The 24,566-nt window shown below is 37.3% G+C and overlaps 2 protein-coding genes across 2 annotated transcripts in view; both read right to left on the bottom strand.

The window, feature by feature from the left end:
- The window catches only part of LOC140945589 (protein lin-12-like), a 17,386-nt gene extending 14,683 nt beyond the window's left edge, over positions 1–2,703 (bottom strand). The window contains exons 1-4 of the mRNA XM_073394601.1: positions 2,661–2,703; positions 2,361–2,471; positions 1,945–2,055; positions 1,185–1,295 (exon numbers count right to left, since the gene is read on the bottom strand). Of these exons, the coding sequence (XP_073250702.1) occupies positions 1,185–1,295; positions 1,945–2,055; positions 2,361–2,471; positions 2,661–2,703 (376 nt within the window). The remainder of the gene's footprint in view (positions 1–1,184; positions 1,296–1,944; positions 2,056–2,360; positions 2,472–2,660) is intronic.
- Positions 2,704–7,327: 4,624 nt separating this feature from the next.
- LOC140945588 (uncharacterized) lies at positions 7,328–21,608 on the bottom strand. The gene is made up of 21 exons (XM_073394600.1): positions 21,173–21,608; positions 20,440–20,538; positions 19,889–19,999; positions 18,837–18,947; positions 18,587–18,697; positions 17,256–17,363; positions 16,377–16,511; positions 15,377–15,550; positions 14,904–14,999; positions 13,975–14,088; positions 13,669–13,782; positions 13,013–13,138; positions 12,629–12,763; positions 11,982–12,101; positions 11,536–11,649; positions 10,879–11,004; positions 10,354–10,452; positions 9,753–9,833; positions 9,069–9,158; positions 8,379–8,468; positions 7,328–7,722 (listed from the first exon to the last, which is right to left on the bottom strand). The coding sequence occupies exons 1-20, from the start codon at positions 21,525–21,527 to the stop codon at positions 8,380–8,382; spliced, it is 2,508 nt and encodes an 835-aa protein (XP_073250701.1). The 5' UTR covers positions 21,528–21,608; the 3' UTR covers positions 7,328–7,722; position 8,379.
- Positions 21,609–24,566: the final 2,958 nt, after the last annotated feature.

Below are 24,566 nucleotides of genomic sequence, written 5' to 3'. Positions count from 1 at the left end.
AATTGTTCTTGTCATTAACGGTGCGTGCTTGTCCAAAGCAGCCATTAGGGTATCGTTATAAGATGAAACAAGTTCCTCTAAATCATCAGATGGATTCTGGCACAATTCGGAAGTAGCCAAGTCCTCATTCAAGGAGACTACGTTGACTGAGTGCAATTTTCGGTAAGAAACTTTTCGCACAGAAAGTGGTGGCTTATCACAGCGGATAGAACAAAGGACAGTTGCATGGTCAGAAATGTACCGACTAATACGCGGTGTATTCGCTAATAACTGATCAGATTGACGTGTGATGATCAAGTCAAGGGTGTGGTCATGTTTATGAGTGGGACTTGTAACATGCTGTTGAAGTCCATATGACTCCAGTAAATCGATCAGTTTTCTGGCGTCAGTATCCTCTGCATTATCCACATGAATGTTAAAATCCCCTTAACAGTCTTGTCGTCTTGGGTCTGATGCTTCTAAAAACAAATCCGCAATTAACTTCGTTCTGTTACTTGCGAGATTGTACATTTGGCTTTGCAGAAGTAAAGGAAATATTCCAACTCTTGAAAATTTTAAGCCTTTTTCTAAAACAATATAATAAAGAAATTGAGCCTTTCCCTCTTTAGTAACCTTTCACCAGTTTGGGGTCTCTCGCTCTTTTTACACTTTCCTTCCTATTAGACATTCCTTTCCTATTTTCCTCGCTTCAACTTTCAAAGTATATAAAGCTAATTTCAGTGAATCAGCAGAGAAAATATCTTTAATCTCTTTTTTCTCCTTTGAGTTAGAACTACAGTTGACTAAAATTTGCCATACTTCCCCGCGCCCCCCCCCCCCTCCACCCCCTTTTCTTTTTTTCTGTTTTTGTAGCGTATGTAATCCGTAATGCAAGTAGTGCAAGTAGCTGTTTTATATATGTAAAGCGTGGAGTATAGCACTGTTAGTAGTGTAAGTATCTCATTGTAAGTAAGTATTGCAAGTTTTGTATTGTAAGTAGAGTATAGTATTGTTAGTAGCGTAAGTATCATACATTGTTTGTAAGTAAGTATTGTAAGTAAGTACCTTGCAATTGAAAATAAAAATTTAAAAAAAAAAATCTTGCGATTTTGTACAAAATTTAAACAAACGATGGCTTCAATTCGTGGTATTTAGGCTAGATAGACCGTGGGAGGCATCACACACTCTTGAGACGAGAAACTAACCTGTGCAGAATGTTCCCTTATGAGGAGGTTTGCATTCACACTGGACTTTCCCTTGTACGTCTTTACATATTCCATCGTTTTGACAGGGATTTGGGTGGCATGGATCAATATCTGAAAGAAATTGTACAGACATTTTTTCAGAGTGTTTCATCAGGGTCTACAGTATAAGAATTGTACAAGCCGTAATAAACGCCCATAAGGATTTACATGAAGTCTGGGTTTTCTTAGATACATTCTTTCTAGCCCGCATTATTTTGTAACTTAACCTTTATCATATATCCAGGCATATAAGATTGAAACGAAACACTTTCGCCACCCTTAATGTTACAGGATAGTAATGGAACAAAGGTCAACAGGCCAAATTAAAAAAAAATAATAGCCGAAAAAAATGGGGTAAAGCCTGTCCAGCAAACAGTTATCTTGCAGCAAAAGAAATGTGATAGTACAATTACAAACATGTACATCGTGCGGATAAAAAGAAAGCAGCAAACATAAATGAAATCCTTGCGAGCCATCTCAGGTAATGATTAGGAAAGGATGGCCGCCTGAAAAGCAAATCAGGTCATTTCTACAAGAAATCTCTCAAGATGCCAGAAACTGAGCAGAATGTAGAACCCTTCCTTAAATATTCCGTTGAAGATGATTTTAATGACGACGACGACGACGATGATGATGATGATGATGATGGTGACTGTGGTCAAGATGATAGCAGAAATCGTGGATTCAACTGTTTTCTATTTATGAAACAGTATATCTTTACCTTTACATTTCTCTCCTTTATAACCCTCTTCACAGATGCACTTAAAGCTGTCTTGAGTCTCTACACATTTAGCATGGATGGAGCAAGGGTTGGGCTTGCAAAAATTCTGTTCTGTTGAGTTAACAAACGGATCATTACACAAGACACCAACATTTTGACAAAAGACATGCATGTTTCAAATAGTATTGATGGCGAAATTTTGTTTGACATGTGATCTACGATGAAAGGAAAACTGTGATAGAAAAAGAAATAGACAAATCATCATTTGGTCGATTTCTAAGAAGTAAATAAATGTAATTATTCTTGCACTAACCACGGATGTTGCAAGACCTATTCACAATAAACAAACTTATAAATATGATTTCGATGAAATGTGAATACTCTTACAAAGCTATAAATGGAAGAGATGTCCTCACCTTCGCAAGTTTGTCCCTCAAACCCCGGTGTACATCTGCATTTATAACCTATTCCATGTTCCTTACACGTGCCTCCATTTTTACAAGGATTATAGTAGCAAAATAGTGTATCTGAAAGAAGTAATTGCACCAAAGAAGAGCACAATGATTGAAAATTATATTAATGGACACTAATGTTAAAACCATATATATATTTTGTTATTATTATTGACATTTTATCAATTTTCCACCTTAAATTCGTAGAGGATTCAGTCATTGCGTCAACAATCTACTGCTCAATCTTGACAAGCTTTAAGATACAGATATCTCTCAGTAACGAAAACTTGGGCTTGCTCCCTTTCATTTTTCAGTCATTTATGACACTTGACTCTACAATGAGAATTCCCCCCCACCTAGACGGACTTCAAACTTGTGCAATTACCATATGATGCGCTGGTACATCTTTCAGTAAGGCTTAACTTATGTAGGCTTGTGAATGTTTAAATGAGAATCCAAGACGTCTAATCTGAACATTATTCTGACTACTTAGAGTGTTACACGTGTTCTGGACGCGCTCACTGTGCTTAAGCAATTTTGGTGTGAGAATTCTTTTCGACAATTTTTGTTGGATACACGCACGATAAAAATTTGTCCAAATTTTACATGAAAGATGCAATAGGGTTTTCCGATTTAGCGGAAGTTCTGCGGAAGTGGAACTAGCCAGTTTCAAATAAGTTCAATTTCTAGCCTTTCTATACGTGAAATTAGTTTAACACCAACTACTGTAAGTAAATTGCTGGGCTGTTTATAACTTCACTTCACGAGACCATGCAACTGAAGCGCTCAACTTTATATTATTCTTGCAAAGTTACATATAATTCGATTCACCAAGAAAATCAGGATTCAAGGAAGTAGTTCACATGGCCAACTCTTTAGAGTCTCAAGACGAGAAAAAAAATGGAATATTCCTCTTCAGTCCCCAACAAATCACGGCACTTAAATAGTGCAAGCAAAAATCACAATATAGCGTGAAAGTGGGGCTTTGCACTCTCAGAAACAAAGGTGCTGAAGTATGGAAGGTGATAATGTTTCTAATGCTATTCTTTCTACCATCAAAACTAAGCAGGTACTCAGCCTAATTTGTTTAAACCTTCATTTTGAACTAGCTTAAAATGTGTGTTTTTTCAAAGAATATGCATGTAACATATGTGCTGCTTTGGCATTCTTTTGTTATTCAATAAGTTGTCATATATGAGGCTTTCTTCTGCAATCCCGCACCTTTGCGGGAACTCATGGAATTTCGCACCAGTGTCAAAAAGTATTTGCATTCGCTTAGTTAGTTGGATTGCACCAATAACTATGATTGTACATTCTACCGTTTGTATTAATTTATTCAGCTTTTGCCATAGTTTTCAACCCTCACCCTAACCCACAAAATGCACAGAGTCGAATAGATATCCATAAGTAGACAAAATTGCAAGAGATGCCTGGAGACTTCACGGCGTCTCCCAATTTGTAGGAGAGAAGATATACAATGTTGTTCCTTTTCTGTTTATAAATTATCGAATCAGTATATGGCACTCGATGAGACAATGAAAACGATTCTTATTTACGTTTGACGTAGCAAGTATAGAAATAGCCTGCGATCAGGCCGCCCAAAGAAAATGGGAAAATCTAAGGACCGCCCATGATCGCAGGTTAATGAAGAAAAATTAGATGTCGAGAGAGATTCCCTCCCTGCCCAGGATATCATCCAGCATAATCAATGACATCATGCAAAGATTTACTTGAAGCGAAAAAAATTCGAGATGACCCTTTACAGTATAATGGAATCAATTTCACATCTCATAAAAAATGGCTCGAACTTCCGCTAAATCGGAAAACCCTAATTGCTGAAAAACGCCAATGTGTGATATATTCACAGTTGGCACATGCGCACGCTCCTCTGTGACGACTTGAACCCGTCGCCTTGTCGTTATTGATCTTAATATATCTGTTCAAATGTTGTTCATTTCTGGCAAATTAGATTAGCGAACGTGGTGTGAACATAACTTTTATGGCCCCTTGAATTGTCTACCAAAGAAATATATATCAAAGAAATATATCATTTTCTGAGAAAATTGTCACCTAAAAATTGGTTTTGTATTGCCCAGGATAAATGAAAAAAGGTTGTTACAGCTTACAATTCTTGTCGCACCTTCACAGAGAGGTCCTCCATATTTGGGAGGACACAAACACTTGAACATGTGGTTCTTGTGTTTTGTCATGATGCCTCCGTTCTTGCAGTGATTACCTTAAACAAAAAATTGCCATGATAGTAAGTTTTCCTTAGTAAAAGAAGCAAGTTTTTCCTGAAAGCAAAAGCCATTTCCAATTCTCTAACCTCAATATATAGACAATAGTGTCAAGAGGTCCTTTTGTTGTATGGGAATTTCCCCGCCCCTTCCCCCTGGGGAATATGCTTCACAAAGGCATCGTACTTGACATCACCTCTTACTTTCTGAGTGAACGGAACAAAAGTTTCGGTTACTTTTTACACCGACTGGATTTTTTTTCTTTATCAGACATTTCCTAAATGTGAATTATCAATTCCAATTTCTATATCAGATACTTAAATTGAGTAAGACACTTTTTTATTCAAACCTTTTTTCCTGAACTTTTTACCTGCTTTGTAAATTCAACCCATTCTATTTCAGTGGGTGGTAAAACTGGTTCCTCCACGACTGACATTTAAATAAGTCGAGGAGGAAAACTTCATATAATAAAATAATAACTTTCACCTAGAAAACAATTTGAAATCAAATTTCTGAAAGCATTCTTTTTCTTTACACACTTGATTTTAGGTCTTTGGTAAACGGTTCTAATCATTGTCCTTTAAATAAGTCAACAGAAATCTTAATTTATAGGCAGTTGTATTTAGACAAAGAGATATTAGCACCTTCTTTGTCTGACGCTAAAGACAAAACATCTTTTGTCATAACTTAGTAGTGAAAATTATATTTATTGCAAATATTAAATATTTCAAGGAAAAATTTTAGTCTGCTGCATTTCGATCTTCAGGTCATATGGGAAATGAGTCATTTCGTTTGAATGCAGATGAAACAGGCAGGTTTGCAACTATTTATTATAAGTACCGTGGCAAAATAAACGCATAATAAAACACCACGTGAACATCAAAGGTGACAAAAGAAAAGAAATTTTAGAGTACAAAGGAGGAGCGTTCATATATGTTGGAAGCACTCTATCACACTACTTCTTGTTTTCGTTATAAGTTATCGTACCTTTAATGACCTACCATCATGGATGTAGACGTGCAGTTCGTTTTCATCGGGACTTTGTACGGGCACAGGAACAGGAATATGAACAGGGATACACGAATTTTCATGGGCAGTCGAGTTAGAGCATTGAGAAGTTGTGTTAGCACCTTCCAATTGTGTCTTCTTCTGTCCGCTTGAATGTGTACCTTTAGAATGCACCTTTAAATGTCTCGCGTGCACGATACCGTCAGTAATAACAAATATCAAAGCAACAAGCCTTAACAGAGAACCAGGGGCGATCATTTCGACGTTGAGTTTTTACACCAGTGCATAAAGGATCTAAGCGCAGCTGAAAAATATCCCACATGAAACACAGAGGCGATATGCTCTCTTTGTATCATGGCCATATTAAGTTCTTGTCTCTTTGCATTTTAATATACTAACAAAAATTCAGTCACCTGTATGGAAAACAAAAACATGTAAAGTCGCTTATTATATAAATAATAAATGGCTAAAAGTGACACGCACAAGTGTAGGTGGATTAAGGTTATTTTCTTTTTCTAAGATCATGAACTGATTACTGATGAAATGATTTTGTTTTAGTTGATTTTTTTTCCTGTTCTACGGTCTAGCTTCATTGAGATTAAATTTTACTTCCCTGTGAGAGTCCTGCGACGGTCGTCTAAGGTATTGCTTGCTTTTTGAAGAATTAACAAACGAACAGTTTACGCCAGCTAAACTATAACGGGTCTAAATAATTGTCGACCTGCACCTTTCTTTGCTGCGCAGTTCCTTTCAAGGAACAATCATGCAACGCCCGATCAGTTTCTCCATGTACATAGAGAGTCCGCCCGAAAGAGGTACTTTTTCAGGCTTCTGGGCCCAGTTGTTCGAACGCAGGTTAACGCTAACCTGGGCTTAAATTTTAACGCGGAATGGTTTATCTTTTTATGAAAAGCACTCTCTCGGATAATTTTATCTATTCTTTTTAGAGTATCCAATCATCAAATTGTAGGCAAAGAGAATTCAACTGAATTTTCTTTTTAACCTCTCATGTCTGAGTTCAAATTTTGCACTAACCCTGGGTTATTTTAACGCAGCTTCGAACAACCCGGCCCAGGTGATAAAGGGTCGGGATATCACTATTAGAAGTAAATTTCGTTCTATAAAAAGTCCCTAAAGGGCAAACAGATGCAAGTTATGGCTGTGAAAAAGTCGAGAATAAACCTGGTTTTGTGATTTATTCATATTTCAAAACAGTGCATTAACAGCAGTTTAAAGGAATGTAAAGGTCTACATTACGCATGTGAAAGGGGTACCATTTTGTCAACAGAAGGTATACGAAAGGGGAACAACTGTGTGAAAAATTGTTAGGAAAGTAAATTAATTGCAATTAGATGAAATTTTAGTTTTTCTGTCTTTTTCTCTTTAAGTAGCTTTTGCAATACTATATGTACATGTATGGCCATGCAAATAAAGCTTGTTGTTGTTGTTGTGTGAAAAATGGTATATTAAAAAACAAGGGATTGGACCCCGAGGCGGCGACTTCCCCTTTGAAACTTTTTTGAGTAACCCCTGGGTCCAACTAAAAAACTGTGATTTAACGTTATTAAATAGCAATTTTTTTCTCTTTCTACAAAGAAATAACGTAGTACTCAGTTCGAATTAAACACAAAACAAAGCAAGAAAAGGATTACTCAAAAATATTTTTTTAAAAAAGCCTTTATTTATTATTTGCTCTTTACCTCAGTTTGCCTTATTTTATTATGATCATATTTTATTTAATATATTTTACTGTTTCGTGCTTTTAATGTAGTTCACCTTATGTCTGTCTTTTATAAAATTCTTTACCCCTGACATAAAAACTCAAACTTTCAATACGGATATAAATACTGTGCTTGTCACCTTAAATGTCCCCTAGATGGTATTATTTATTGAACTTTAACTCAAACACTCGTCATAAATGGCAGCATAGACTGGCCATGTAGAGCATTCCGCTTCGACAGAGTTTGGTGACAACCGACAGTGGCTTGATAAGATAGGGTTAGGGTTGTTGCTCAATGTCACCAGTATCTTGAAACTGGCCCTTGTTATAGCTTTCCTAACAACATGAGACAATTTTGCGACTGGAAAGCAAAATGAAAATTACATTAGACTATTAATTACTGGACAATTAATGGAACAAGGGTTACATGCTTTCGAAGCTTCCAAAATTTGCAAAGAAATATAAAATGACATTGACTTTAATGATGTCGACTAGTTAAACATCGGCTTAGAATCTCTCTAATCCAAGAACATTGAAGGATCGCTTTTAAACTGGATGATAACAGTATCTTACAATCCGTATCCTTTATCTATAAAGAAGTGTAATGTAAACATATTAACATCACGTCACTGATGTCAGTGAAAACGTCTGTTCAAAGACTATTATGACAGCGTCTTTTTCTCTTCTGTCGATGTTGCAAATCTGAAATCAAACCAAAACATTATACTAATGATTGCAAAAAAGACCGCAATTCTTACATTTTTTAGGTTGCGATTATTATCATTGTTATTATGATTATGATGATGATGATGATGATGACGACGACGTTGGCGATGACGATGACAATGATGATCATGGTGATGATGATGATCATGGTTATTATAATTATAACTATTATTATTATTATTATTATTATTATTATTACTATTATTATTATTACTATTATTATTATTATTATTATTATTATTATTATTATTATTATTATTATTATTATTACTTGTTGTTTCCTCAGCTTACCTCAACAAAGGTACCCGGGAATACAGACGCATCTGCCTTGTACACAGCGATGATGAACTGGACAAATACCACACTCAGGTTCTTCTTCTTCTTCTTCTTGATTACAACAACGAAATAAAAGAAACCATTCATAATCGTTATTTTCCGCGTATTATTTACTTATTTATCTTAAGCTGTTGTGTTGTAAATCATCATTCAGTGATGGCAAAATTGGTGAAGTGCAGGGTTGTTATCCATCCTGATGATGAATTTTATTAGGGAATGCGCGATTTAAGGTCACAGAGTTCTTATCGGGACTCCTTAAGTATGAAGAAAGAATAATGATAAAACCTATATTACTTTGTTATTTTGACAAACGAATCCGGGCATGCATTCGCAGACTCCTTTTACACAGCGATGACGAACTGGACAAATACCACACTCAGGTTGCTTCTTTAATAAGACATAAGACACCATTCATAAACGGTATTTTTCCGACTGGTATTTATCATAAGGTGTTGCGTTAATTGTCATTCAGTGATTACAAAATTGGTGATGTGGACCGATTAAATACGTGTACGTATTCTCCGTTATTTGTCTGATGTGGTTGACCTACGCTGCGACTGTACATCTGGGCAGAAATAGAGAAACTTAAGATATTTTTTAATGATTTTTGATGCTTTGGGGTGACTCCCTGAGTATTATTTTTACCTTGACAAACGAATCCAGGCATGCATACACAGACTCCTTTTACACAGCGATGATGAACTGGACAAATACCACACTCAGGTTCTTCTTCTTCTTGATTTAAACAACGAAATAAAAGAAACCCTTCATAATCGTTATTTTCCGGGTATTATTTACTTATTTATCTTAAGCTGTTGTGTTGTAAATCATCATTCAGTGATGGCAAAATTGGTGATGTGCTTGATTGTTATCCATCTTGATGATGAATTTTATTAGGGAATGCGCGATTTAAGGTCACAGAGTTCTTATCGGGACTCCTTAAGTATGAAGAAAGAATAATGATAAAACTTATATTACTTTGTTATTTTGACAAACGAATCCGGGCATGCATTCGCAGACTCCTTTTACACAGCGATGATGAACTGGACAAATACCACACTCAGGTTGCTTCTTTAATAAGACATAAGACACCATTCATAAACGGTATTTTTCCGACTGGTATTTATCATAAAGTGTTGCGTTAATTGTCATTTAGTGATTACAAAATTGGTGATGTGGACCGATTAAATACATGTACGTATTCTCCGTTATTTGTCTGATGTGGTTGACCTACGCTGCGACTGTACATCTGGGCAGAAATAGAGAAACTTAAGATATTTTTAAATGATTTTTGATGCTTCGGGGTGACTCCCTAAGTATTATCATTACCTTGACAAACGAATCCAGGCGTGCATACACAGACTCCTTCTACACAATGATGATGAACAGGACAAATACCACATTTTGACTCTTTTCCAAATTAAAAAGAAGAAAAAACAATAAATATAAATTTAAAAAATATATTCTAGTCTCAAGAGCTCTCAATTTTTTCTTTAATTGTAGCATTCGCGTGAATTACTCACGTGATAAAAATGATTAAAGATCGCGGGTACCCCATCTCTATTTAGGGTTGGACGCTGATATGCAGGACACAGTCGAAACCTACTATACTAACAAATCTTATACCATTAGAGACTATAACTTCTTTTTCAAATTTCAATTACAAGGTAAAGGGCGAGCTTTCATGAAAAAGATATAGATTTGTTAAAACAATGCAAATGAATAGAAACACGCTGGATTTTTAATCTTTGGTAACTGACTTTCCAAAATCATCAAAGAGGCGAACACTATCTATAAACTATGATATCTTTTAGTAACAACTTAGAGGGGATTGGTCATATTATTGTAGTGCACGGCGAACGTATTATTCCGCGTTTAGAGAGAACTAAATGAGCTTATGAATTGTAACGTTACAGTAGCTTTTACTTACTCTTTTCACAAACATATCCAGTACCAATATACCCTTTTCTGCAGCGACATCGTCCATAAATACAGTCGGCATTTATGTCACAATTAGCACATTTATCAACTGCGAATGAAATAAAATAGGAAGTAATGAAGTCTTTCCTTAGAAAAAGAAGACAATCTGTTTTCCGTAAAAAAACTTAAAGGAGTAACTCTGACTGCATTTTCCTCAACACTGATTTTAATAAAATGTCTTGTTATATAGGGATTTAAGAAATGCCTCATATAGTTTATTGTAAGATTTAGACAAATGTAAGTCTGCTTACGATTTACCAGTTCCAAACGCCTGCTGTTGTTGTTGCTCTTGGTTTTATCGAGTTTATTATAATTGGCCCTCTTCCTGGCCTGGCCAAAATTCTTACTATAGTTTCCTTTCCAGCCAACTATTTAATTTTAAGAGGCTTCCATTGGTGACAAGAAAATGATACTTGTTAAGTACAGAAATAATTATTATTTACAGGAATTGTCTCAAAAATACAGGGGAACTTACTTCCACAATGAGGTCCAGTGTACTGAGGAGGGCAGATGCAGTCGTATCCGTGAGGTCGCTCCACACATGTGGCTCCATGTTCACATTTGGCATAAAGGCAATGTTTGTCGGGTTTCGTCACAGGCACTGCAAATTATGCATATCCTTTTTTTTATAACTTTAATCACACCCAAAACTGAATTAAAGTTTAAAATATCACTCCCTGTCAGTGCTCTAGCTGCCTAAATTAGAAATTGCTATTTGCGGGCCAAAATCATTTTTTAAAAATAAAGTTGAAGGAAATGAAAAAGTTGAATAAAAGATTAAAGGGATCGGGCAGCTCATAAAGTTAATTGGAACCTGTCCCCGGTTCCTGAAAGGCCGATAATTGCTAATCCATGATTTTTTTCCATTTTGTATTTACCTTTCAGTCATTGCTCAGAGAGGAAAATTCTATGTTATCATCACTGAATCTCGAAGTAAAGACACAACAATATTTAGTGAGCTCGAGTGACATGATCCTAAATAAGACAACCTTGCTTAAAATTTGGCTTAATCTTCTGGCTTGAACTTACCCATCTAGGACGACAGTCCTAGATTTGTTTAAGTACGAGGTTATAATATTTAACGCGTTTATACAGCTTCCCTCTCACCTTTACTTGATATTATCATACTTACATGAGCAGTCAGCTCCAGTATAACCGGGAGGGCAGACGCACTTGTATTGTCTGGTTCCTGTGTCCCGACAAGTGGCACCATTTTTGCAAGGGTTGTCACAAGTACACGTGGTACCTGGTGTTTTAGAGTAAATGAATAAAAGACATTATTTTGCACTCTACGAGGAATTTTACAATAAACTAAGCGATTTCTCGGGCGATGATTGGTCGAGAGCTAGGTTCGATATAAGAATGCGAGCCATGTAAATGACGTGATGGTGGCGCAATTTCTTTCTTCTCTTTCTCGCGGGCGCGCGATTTTACGTGAAATTTCAACAGAAATGGACGTAAAATTTGTCACTATCATTGTAAAATTTGGATTAGAGATGACGTCTAAATGTTCAAGACTACAGACCATGGAAAATTGTTGATTTGTTAAATAGACTATAGCTATACAATTATACTTACAATCACATAGCCGGCCATAGTAAGGAGGCGGACAATCCTTGCAAGTGAATGTAGGTGGAGTAGTAGGTTGCACTGTACATGTGCCTCTTTTACATGGATTTGATCTACAAGGATTAGCGGCTATATAAGAAACAAAAAAAGAACATACTTTTAAATAAATCTGTCTAATAAAGGTATAGGTCGTGATTTAGCCTGCGTGCTCCTTTTCCCCCTTCTTTCCCTTCCTCCCTAGCCTGTACCCTTCCCTTTTCGACGCCTGCTAAGCAGGCTAGTCGTAATTCTTTGACTCAGCAGGTTAAACATGGATGGTGAGAACTCTTTGGCTCGAGCAATTCTTCGCCGTTTGTTAGCTTCATTATCCAATTTCGATTCTACACTGAGACAACTTCATTTGCGTGCAGAAACTATTTCCATTGGTTTCTCTTGGATGTGTATAAACAGGGCCATTATCATCACCTGGCAGGCAGTCGTCCTTATTGACCATCGTAATCTTCATTTTGATCGGAAATGAAACCTTATTTCCTTGAAGAACGGGACTGCCTCGTGGATGGCAGTCACCAATAATCTAGGGGAAGAGGGGGCGGCTGTCATACATTTTTATCCAAAAATTGTTCATGACAATAAATTTCCTTTGTGGTAACACTTACCACCTAGCACGCAACCATTATCTGTACGTGTGTATCTTCCGTTATCTGGGCACTGGCATCCCCCGTCAACTGGATCGCAAATAAAGTCTACGACTCGTTCATCCGCCACTGGTTTTGCTTTAGGACAACCACATTCTGGAGGAAAGAGATAACATTTAAGCAGTAGAAAATGTTATTTGTGTTTGCATAGCCTGATATAAACACGAGAGGGTGTTAGGAGAATTCCGCAGTTACGCAAGCGCGAGACGAAGTCACCAGTTCAGTTTTCTGACTATATTTCTTTACTTTAAACTCGTCTACTTTCTTTGGAAAACTAGCTTGTGAAAAATCTCAACTTCAATTAAACAGACAAACAAAAAATAAATATATAAAAAGACCACTAACCAGAGCAGTCCTTTCCTGTAAACATTCCAAGACAGTCTTCACAAATATAATCATTTTTCTCCAAAAGCATTTTGCACTTCCCGCCATTTTTGCAAGGGTTCGGATTGCACAGATCGGGTCTGGTAACTGAAACAATACAATACCAAGCAGGTATTATTACCTATACATACACATCCTTCCATAGTCCCTAGTAATCCATAGCTTAGTGAGTATTCAGGCAATGCGTTATCATCAACCCTTTTTAGCCCGGTACTTACAAGGCTGAGTACATTATATATGCTACAAACAAAAAACAAAGGAAAACACGTGACAAGAAGAATAATTAACGACTCAAAAATAATGAAACAGGAATCTCACTTGGCCATACACGAGTTGTGTTTATGATTACTTTTGTTGTTGTCGATCACTGTACAATGAACAATGTGGTGCTGATGGATTAAATACAGTTGAAAATGGATGGTATCTAATTATGGTACAAGGAAACCATACTGTGTTAAACTCAGGTCGCTTTATCACTAACGTATTCTTCGCGATTACATGGAGGTATACTTACAGAATTTCTTAGAAAGACATTTTGAATTCAGTTCGCGAGGAAATGAAAACTAAGCTACTGATGCTGATAATGTAACAGAGTCAAAAGCAATTTGTTTAATTACCGTTGCAATCTGGTGGTTCGTATCGCGGGTCACATATACATCTACGTTTCTCTCCAACTGGAATACAGCGTCCCCCATTGGAACATGGCCAGATCAAGCAGGGTTTGCAGATATCTGTGGATTACGTCATGAATATAAAATATGACTCACTGCGCATGCCAGAATGGAATGCAGTCAAATTTGGAAACAAAAAGAAGTAAGGAATATCCATACCACTAAACCCCTCTGTCTAATTAAAGTAACAAAGATTTAGTAACAAAAGTAACAAAAAAGGCGTTTGTGTTATTGTCCCTAAAGCAGTTATACCTTTACATTGAGGTCCGCAATACCCCAGATAGCATTCACAATCATAGGTTCCATCAGGACCTTCAACACAATTACCGTGGTAACAGGGGTTTGGATGGCAATGGCTGGATACATCTGTATAACAATAAGAGTATTACTGTGAAAGGTTTGAACCCAGGAGTCATTTCAAAAGTAGGTTGAGTTTGATCGTCCGGATGAACGTAGTCCTGAATAGGACTGTTGTTGTTGACAGTGACTGACGTTTCGACAACCTGTGCGGTAGTCATCTTCAGAGTCAAAGTGAGTTGTATCACGTCAGTTGATACTATTAATTCAATTATCGCGGTATATCCCTTATCAGAGGTCCACACTATATACGGACGCAAACTGAAAGGTAGTAGTCACTGCCATACCTCTTTAAACACTGAACAAAATCTATTCCTTTTTTTTTTCCAAATCAACATAACGAGATTTGAAAGATATAATTAAATAGGTCATTGTATAATATGCCAATCATTAGCAGAGGGATTTTCACATTTCAAAGGCAAAAAGCGATTGAAATCGATTCAAAAACAAATTAAAAGTAACAAAATGCAAATTCTAAGCCATCACGGTTGGACAAGCAGTACAGACAGCTACAATTTTTATATACTTTGTCAAAGGTAGGTTTATATAAAGATGGTGAAGAAGGTTGGGCAATTGTCGGTTAGGTATGAGTTGAGGGCATTTTAATCCTAAAACTGAGAAGTTATGTGACCTCCATGTATTCTTTTCCAAATTTAAGATTGCATCAGCGTCAATGACGTGCCCTTGACGATGAGATTCTTTTCCGTGAAAGCAGGTGAATTTTGTCCCTACTACACTGATAACAGCGCCTTGGTTCAGGATTAAAACAGCAAGCTCGAGGACTGATTGATAGAAAGTTTGGGAAATAGTAATGTTGTACTTACTTTTACAGTGATACCCATCTCCGATGAAATGAGGCTTACAAACACAATGATTGTCAATGCAGAGGGCTTCAGGATGGCACAAAGAACAAATATCAGCTGAAAAGAAACAACCATTGTTTGGTTATTATTTGGTTAGGAGTTCTCGCAGACTCTTTTAAACGTATCCGTACTTTCCAGATGGAATTGGAATTTGGAAATGTTGGAAAAACCGGAGAATCCGGAGAAAGACCTCTCGGAGCAGGGGAGAGAATTAACAATAAACGCAACCCACTTTATTGTGGCGTCGATGCCAGGGTTTGAACCCGACACACACGGATGGGAGGCGAGTGCTTTCACCCCTGCGTGAAATTTCCTCCTCTAAAACTCGAGCGGTAACTCTAACGCAGAAGTTGGCCGTATTCTTTTATATCTGATGCTTAAATGTAACCACTTTTTCAAAGAAAACTTTTTTACCAGTTATCGGTCTCACTTACTCTCACACCGCGACCCTTTGAATCCCGGTGGGCAGATGCAGTAATATTCCAGACTTACGGAAGACAAGGCCATGTCATTATAAATGTGTTGATCTCGACCCTCGTGCCAGTCATAAAACGCGTCCTCGCAGGTACCTCCATTGAGACATGGGTGATCGATACATGGATGGGGTACTGATGATTTAAATCGAGACAAACGATCGTTAGTGGATAGAAGTGTTTTTCTTGGAGTCCACAAGGACCTGTTTAAAAGGCCTAAGTGGTGTAAAAGGAAATGAAAGGAATTTTGGCGTTTTTGAAATAAGATACTATTTCTTTACTTTATAAACCGTGTTACAGTTAGGCAGATTTTAAAAGAAAATCTGGCAAGCAGGTGACTTATTTCTGTAGCACTATCAAATATACTTTACATTAGATGTGGAAGAATATTTACCCAAAACCTTAGTGATCGAGAAAACAAGGTTAGCAAAATATTTATAATATTTCTAGGTTACAGTAAACCAAGACAAATTTCAGTTCAAGGGGAGAGCCGTTGATAATTGACGCACCCGAATGCTGGGCAAAATAAAGATTTGTGGTAGCCTTTAGTCGTCCGAAGCTTTCTTCAAGGCTTAAAATACTCCTAGTCTGAAACCAAATGAAACTAACTGTTAACGAACTGGTGACCAAAACTAACTTTTGAATCTAGCTGGCCGGTGAAATTAAAAAACACTTAATGACTGTTCCCGAGGAAAACAGTACATTTTGTTTCCCCTCGAATCTCAATGTTTCCCGAGGAGGAGCCAAAAAGACCTGGAGTCTCTGCGATCGCCCCATTATTAAGTGAGAAGCCATGATGGTGATCAAATAGATATGCCTTTCCTTTGGCATACATCTAGCTCAGGTAGGTCCCTTATCTTTTTAAGCTTCAATGCTTTTATATATATATGCCTCTTCCAACAAATTCGTGCAATGGTGTTTTGGGTAACAACGTTTCGGGTTTTGATGAAAGTTTACTTACATTGACAAATGCGTCCTCTATAGTATTCAGGACATTTGCAGTGAAATGTCCATCTGTTGTTATGGGAACCCAATGGATGATTGACTACACTACAATAACCACCGTGGAGACACGGATTGGGTTTGCATACATGATCTACAATGCAAGAATAAAAAGACTTTTAAAAAGACCTACGAGGCGACTTCAGTGGTTAAGTCTTTCTTTGGTCTTATATCTTTCTATTAATTACGAACTTTCCTGGGTCATTAGCTTCCATGCAGAATCCTGGACTCTATTTGAAATAACCTATAGACATGCCTTATTGATACCTCAAAATTATGTATTTATGTTGCCTGCTTATAACTGCCTAAGTTAGTTACCCAAGCGGTAAACTTCCTGTTAAGCAAATTTGTGGTGATGGAATATCAAGCATTGCCGTCAGTGCAATACAGGGAGTTGTTTTTGTTATCGTATCCTTATGATCTTGGTCATGAACGATCATATGTCTGCTTGATGAAAAATGGAGCAAACGCTTACTGCTTTCTGATCGTTTTCCTTACGGACCTCTCTGTTTATTATTACGACCATACCTCAGTTGTTCAATAGATGGATAATGATGAATTTATATGCAGTGCCTTACGAAATTTGTTTTCCCAATACTTAATCGCTGAACAGTGATTTACTCTGTGGATATAGCGCTATCCTACAATTGAGCCCTATTCGGAAGGATGTCAAACTCTTAACAATTGCCATCTTTCTAATACTGACACCTCCGTATTGAAGTCACTTAATCTCTCCATGATGTTTGATGGTATGATTAGTTTTAAATAGAAAGTGGATCCTAATTTTGGCGAACAGGTAAGATTGGCTTATGTAAAAATACCTTAACCGCACTCTTACCATGGCAGAATGTCCCCACATATCCTCTGGCACAGTGGCAAGGGGCTAAAGAGTTCTCTACACATACTCCTCTATTATAACAAGGATTCACATAACAGACGTATTTGTCTGAAATAAAAAAGCATTGACAGACTTACGACTTGGAGGTATAATATTGAATAAACTTTTGAGGTCTTCCCTTCCATTTTTTATTTCATAAAGATCGAAACATTCAATCCTAACGATGTACATCAGAGAACGGACTCCAAGATAAATACTGTATAGAGTGTACAAAATAATACTAAGGTTTCCTCTGAACCACAAATGTAATGTGCATCTTTTCAAAACATAATCTTAAAAAACTACACAACAATGACTTACTTAATGGTGAAAGAATATTTATATTTCATTTATAAGGCTTCATGCACAAAGTACCTTTGTTTTTTTACAGATGTAGGCACCAAGATTGTCAAGAAAAAAAATGATACTGTCTTTTTCACTAAGGCCCCTTTTTTATGGAGGAAAGTTGTCCCGGAAAGGAGGATCAATCACTATCTCAGCCAAGTCAACTTTAGCAAGCTTCTGTGTGAGAAAAAATTTAATCTCTTTGCCTGAACCAACAGCGCTCAAGCAAGCTCTGAGGATGATTATCTCGCCTTGACCGAGTTAACCCGGCGAGTCGTCAGCCAAAGTGTATATAAAGAGAAAAGTTGGCCAGGCTTTGGCCAGGCTAGAGGGGTGACCCTATCCATCGAAACAGGTTGAACTGGCTAGATGAGTCACCTGTCTAGCTGAGCCAACTTTTTGTTGAGCCAAGTTTTGTAAGGCAGGAGAGATTATAAGCTCAGACTAGCTAGGGTAGAAGAGTGACCCTTCAAGTCGGGACAAGTTTTCTTCATATGACATAGCCTTAGCTAGTCAAAGGATGAATATTTTTTTATTTGCAATGAAAGTTGGCCTACGTTAATAGAGAGCTTTAGATTCGCGGAAGAGGACGACCGACTACGGGTACGAAATTTTCTCAAAACTAAGTAGTGCACGCGCCTGAGCCAGCGTCATGATTAATTCGGCGGGAAAACGCGATAGCCGTCTCATTCTACAACGAGTTTCAGCGAGAATGTCGTAGTGGAACAAGTTATCTAATGTAAAAAGTTTTATCATTCTTCCATCGAGAGAGAGCTTAACCTCCTTCAGTATAAATAACCGTACTAGCTTTTTTGGTGAAAAAAAAAAAAGCAGAAATGAAGGTTTCAGAGAGTGTCTTTTTGTTTTTTTGTTTTTCTTTTGAGAACAAGCGGAAAAACTTTCAGTTAATTCTCTCTAAAGCTCTCTAATGTAAGCTTCCCTAGTACCTTGACAATAAGGTCCGTGATACCCAGGATGACATCGGCAGACGGCATGTCCATGTATATCTTCACATTGGCCCCCTTGTTGACAAGGGTTTGGATAGCATGGGTCAATATCTAAAAGTGAAACAAAGAGTGTATGAAAAATTTACATGGATGCTCATCAGGACAGATGAGTGAAAACGCTCTATATAATCCATACAACATTCTACCTAAGTAAAATCTTTAAAAACAATTTGAGTGACTTTGCTCTTACCTGCACATTGTTCTCCTTTGAATCCAGCTTGACAAACACATCGATAGCCCTGAATTGTCTCCACACATTTTCCATCGTGATCGCATGGATTTGGAATACAAAATAATTCCTCTTAAAAATAAAATAAATTGCAACATTTTTAGTGCTAAATAATAAATCTCCTATGTAAAGTGCAACTTAAACTTTCAACCGTACCATAACCGTCGCCCCTAAATATTAACTGCTTTATGTATTTCGAAATTTATTTACATCAAAATGTAGCTTGAGACCGTCGTTTGACGTCAACCAATTTTGAAGCTTAATTGTCCCCTTAACTACCATGGGTACTTAAAAGGTTTTTCTCGCGTGCGGCGGGAATTTTCGGTGTTGGCCGAAGGCCGACGCATCTTCGGCCACTTTCCACGCGGGTCACTATTAAAGACTAAACAGAAACCGAAAACCGCGCTAGAAAAGTCTCTGGCACCCACGTACCTCAAACAATTGTGCTTCTTTAAAATGACGAACAAAATTGAGCGAGCAGGGTTGCACAATTCCTAATCGACCTATAGGGGATGTTAGCAGAAATGAAATTTGCGCTACGGCAAAACGGGTAACAAAGAGTTGCGATTTGTTTTGCATCATTCCTACAAAAAGAGCTGAAAATTTAGTTGCAACTAGAAACAAATCAGGTTGAAGCAATTTGCCTGAATTCTGACCTCTGATTGGATAAAATCGCGCGGGATTCGCGCCATACACTAAGTTGCGTCACTTGCTGTAAAACAGGTTCGCCTTGGACCACTAAAACGCCCAGCCTGGTAAGATTTCGTAGCAAAACGTACAGCCCCTTCCTACTTTTACAATAACATTTCGAAACCTACAACAACCTGATTTGTTACGAGAGACTGAGAAAAAGCGCAACATTCGCTATCAAACTCGTTTTGAAGCCGGGCAATCTTGCAAAACAATCTGTCCTTTTTTGCTGCTCTTTTAACCATACCTTAATTGCCCAAACTCTCAATCAGGTGTCGGCTCTATTCATCTTGTTACCACTAATTATCTTATTGGTATCTTACCTTCACAGTTGTCTCCAGTGAATCCTTGCGCACATTTGCACTTGTAACCGCCACTTGTCTCCAAACACGCACCACCATTTTTGCAAGGTCTGGAAAAACAGTAATGTTGTACTGAAAAATAATTGACAAACAAGTAAATTCGTAAGTATAAATGAAGGGATAATTTAAAGGAAAGACACGTTGTGAGTTACCATTATACATTACGACAAATAAATAAAGTCCCGGGGCAAGAATAATGGTGGGGAGAACACATCAAGGATTTTTAGGACAAAACCCAACACCCCGAAACATAAGATAGTAATAGCTTAATGGCTCACTTTAATTTTTTTTTCTTATAAGTGCGAGTATTATTAATAGTCTCAGTGCATTAGTTCAAACTGTTGACAATTTCAAATGGATCTAATCTATCGTTTTTAGGTTTCCCTTTTCTCTACAAATTTTTTCCTATTTGAAAATGACAAAGTTTTCACTGAATCATCAGAGGCTGATTAGCAGCAGTTATTTTTCATGACATTTACACGTATATCCCGTATAAAAACAACATTACACACTTTCGCAAGTTGTGCCTCCGTATTCAGCGGGACAAATACAGTGATAACTGGAACCTTCTAAATCCCGTGAAAGAACTCCTCCATTTCTGCAAGGATTTCCTTTAAAAGGAAAGAAATTATAAAATAACATTATGATGAATCAACTTAATTCACCTTGTCAAGCAGAAAAGTCTGTGAAATCTAGACAGCATGACGGACTGATATAGTTACGCTTCTACTTAATTAAAACACACATTCGTTTTACTCGCTCAGTGCTTTTTCCTTCTCTCACACTGAAAAATTATCTCTTTTGCTAAGGAACTGAAAAACTGGTTAACAAACCAAAAAATGACAATAGATTAAGAACATCTGTTACTTGTATGGTGCTGTTTTACGTTTTTATCCATTTATCATGTTTTTGGCCATGATGGTTAATAATAAACAATAATAAAGAAGCACACTTCATTTTCAATGGCAGATCACTTCATCCCTCTTCAGCTTTTAAGCATTTGAAAGGTTTGTCTTCGTCCAGCATATTGAATTTTCTAATTTTCAATTATACCACTAATTTTAAATACCTTTCTTTCTCAACATTTAAACCTGATGTTTGATCGAAGGAATGAACTTCTGACAATCTCACCCAAAAACTTCAGCCACTGAAATGGTTACATGGCCAGATGTAGAAACTACGTTTCAGCTGCTCTTAAAAGTATCACATAAATAGTAAACAAACATAAAAAGAAGAAGTACTTACGATCATGGATGTGCACATGTAAAACATTTTCACCTACTTCCTTTTTTACTGGAACAGGAATCGGGAGGTCCTTAAGATGTTCGATTTGAACAGGAACAGGAAATTCCTGCAAAGAACTCAAAAAGTCTTTTCGTACGCCATTGTCGAGCCCTTCTCTGTCTGATTTTCCTTTTGATTTTATGTGGGCGTGCGTTGACTTTTCGAGAGTGTATTTCTTATGAGCTGAGCTGTCTTCGACCTTTTTGATATGTTTATGAAAAATCTTTCCATCTGTTGATTTCCCATAGACTAAACAATTCAGGGACATAAAGCAAATCCATGACATGAATGCAAAACATTTTCTTCGATAAAGCATTATTTTAGGGGTTTTAAGTCCCTTAAGAGATAACAATTTGATTGTTCAAAGTTATCCCAAGGTGTTAACAAGAAAAAAGTTTTGACTCATTTTTAATTAATATTTTAAAAGTTTCTACTGTCCTTTCCATCAAACGACTAAACGACCTGTTTATAAACAATTAGTAACATGTTTTAACTGGTAACCTGCGATTGTGCCCCTTTTTTCTTAGTTCTGCGAATTTAAATAAGTTGTCTTCCAGGCGAGTGTTTAATAATAAACGAATTTAACTTCGAGAGGAAAGAACTGCTCCTTACTGTTGGATTCCTTTCCGTCCGCCTAAATAAATACTCTAAGTAGTATAACAAGCAGCTTGCAAGCAGAAGCTTTACGAAAAAAATTTCTTATTTGAAACAGCGGACGCAGGAAGCTTCGCTGTATTTACTATTCTTGATGATTATGTGATTGGCAATTTGTAACAACTGATCGAAGTGATATAAGACTGTTTAGTCTTTTGAATAGAAAGATTACCTAGGAATGGGTCCCTATTAGAAATAACAGTTGATTTCTATTTAGCCCTAACGCCTAAAATGTTTCTGCAATTAATATAATCCTAAAGGCATAACGACTAGTGGTCTTTTGGCTGCTTCAATCACAATTTAGACATTATTGAGAGATTATTGCTCTGTCACTTGGTAACCCACATTCTCTCTCGCCTTTCTCGCGCGCGCTGTCTTCCCCTATGCAATTGCCTCTAAGACCTTTTAAAGATAATCTGTATCCGCTGAGTCACTTCATCATCAAGAACATGTGGCTACGAGACCGATGTGTCTTCCTGGGGCTTATAAGGTAATTAGTAGGAATGAGATTTTACCTTAGCTTCAACTAACATGTACATTGGAAAAAAAGCGGCCTTAAAATCAGAATATCTCACTATTTACAGCTAAATGAAAGTTTGCATTTGCCAGTGAGATTAATAACATGAGAATCGACAACATCTTATTAAAATTCAATTCCAAATTTGTTACTTTTTATTAATAAAGGGCGATTTAGTTGTTTAGTTGTTACCTAGACGAATGAAAATATATATTTTGTCGCCCTTAATTCTTTCATAAATGGTTATCATCTCCTCGTGAGATAGGCTGAACAAATAATCATTTGTTCTAATAAGGCCTCAATGAATTTATCTCAATATACATTGATGGTTACCAGCAGTCTTACTTAAAATTTCAATAATAGAACCAAAAACCATTGAATTAGGAGAGAGAGGAAACTTGACAAGCGGTAACAGTTACCTGTCGTGAGGACAGCAGTGGTTCCAACAGACCTCTGCTCTCGTTTTTTCCAGAAACATTTTTTTAATACCTCTTTTCTCCTCATCCTCTCCGTAGAGTCTCCCGTATGGCCGATAATTCTAATGAAAATGGCAATAATGAAAATAGCAACCGCGCAGGCCTCAGCCTTCTTACGACACAAAGAGGAGAGTAGTGTCTTAAGACTGATGAGTGAATGAGGCATCAACATTTCGTTATGCCCATAGCAGATAATCTTGACCGAACTTAAGAAGGTGACAATCTTAACTTGAAGGTGATGTTACACAGGACGATTCGCAACCGCGATCGATTTGTAGCGCAACACAGCGTTGCAAAGCTGGAACATTGTTACATCGATTCGAAACAATGTCGCAACAACGTTGCAACGCTGTGTTGCGCTAAAAATCCTCGTAGCGAATCGTCTCGTGTAACACCACCTTAAAAAGGGCAGGGCACCAACATTTAGGAGCACTAAAAGCAATTTCTAAACCGTTCCCATTTCAATATTGTAGCCGCTACTAAGTTTTTGAAATTGAATGGCCTTTTGAGAAGCAGCAGAGAGATTTCGAGAAAGTTGATGTGGCTCGTGATGAGGCGAGCAGAAAATCGGTGATTTCTGATGGAACAGAATAATTGCATTTCCTGGGAGGGTCTAAAGGGGGAAGAGTTCCCTGGTCCCGCTTTGGTCTGAAGTACATCTGGTCATATCATAGTGTTAAAATTAAGAGGAATTATCAGAAGAAAAAAAAACTTGCCTTAATTTAGAGCAAAGATTTTTGAAACACGGATATAGTTTCTATATACAGTCGACTCCCGGTAACTCACTCGAACCCTCCATAACTCGAACCTCCCGTTAACTCGAAGTAATTTTCATTTCCCTTCAGATCATTTTCCATATATTTTACCCTCGATAACTCGAACTTTTTTTCTATTTCCCTTAAAGGTTCGAATTATCGGGAGTCGACTGTAGCTGGCAAGTCTCTCGACAGTCTGTTTCTGAACTTTCTCGATTCCCAACTATAGACGTTAGAATCAGGGAATTAAATCAATCGTAAATCAAAGCCATTGTTGAGTCACTGATTTCAAATCATTTTTGGCATCGTTTTCGAAGTGAGTTTTGGTGCTCGTCCCTTCAATTTGAAATCAAGTTTTTTCTCCAATATGCAAACAAAACTTATTTTCAAACTGAATGATTACGCATCAAGTTTTGTTTTGGCTTAAAGGCTGGAGCTGTGTCACGAAATTTGGTATGTCAGTAAAACGCGGGGTAGGGGTCGGGGTCAGGGCAGGGGCCGGGGCCTGGGTCGGAGTCTATCTTTTCCAGCCCCGGCCATGGCCTCAACCCCGCGTTTTGCTGACACCTCAAAATTCAAAAAGTGGGAACGGCCAACAAACTAAGCAAACATAAGTCAAAACAATTGCTCAAAACCATTCAAAGAAGTGACAGATACGGTCGACTCGCGACTGATTTCGAACCTTAAAGGGAAATAGAAAAAAGTTCGAGTTAGCGGGAGGTTCGAGTTATAGAGGGTTCGAGTTACCGGAGGTCGACTGTAGCACAGCGAATACGAAAGGAGGCACCGTGGACCAAATTAAAGAAGATAGAAACGGATTGCAATTGTGGTTTTTGAAAACTTAGATTCAGCCTAACAGTTTTTCAAAACTCAGTTTTGTTGTCAGTAACGTTTGATATAATGCTTGGGAGACATATTTGTATGAGACGAAACTAAGATTTTGTCATTTGCAA

The sequence above is a fragment of the Porites lutea genome, chromosome 8, assembly GCF_958299795.1.
Source record: "Porites lutea chromosome 8, jaPorLute2.1, whole genome shotgun sequence".
Taxonomy (NCBI): Eukaryota; Metazoa; Cnidaria; class Anthozoa; order Scleractinia; family Poritidae; genus Porites; species Porites lutea.
The sequence above is the reverse complement of the archived record's forward strand: the minus strand, read 5'-3'. Positions and strand labels throughout refer to the sequence as shown.

Coding starts and splice junctions, on each gene's coding strand:
- LOC140945588 (XM_073394600.1), bottom strand. CDS start 21,527: ATGCTTTATCGAAGAAAATGTTTTGCATTCATGTCATGGATTTGCTTT. Junction 20,000..20,439: donor CGGAGGCACAACTTGCGAAA/GTGTGTAATGTT, acceptor ATTATTTTTCAG/TACAACATTACTGTTTTTCC. Junction 14,089..14,903: donor AGATGGGTATCACTGTAAAA/GTAAGTACAACA, acceptor ATTGTTATACAG/ATGTATCCAGCCATTGCCAT.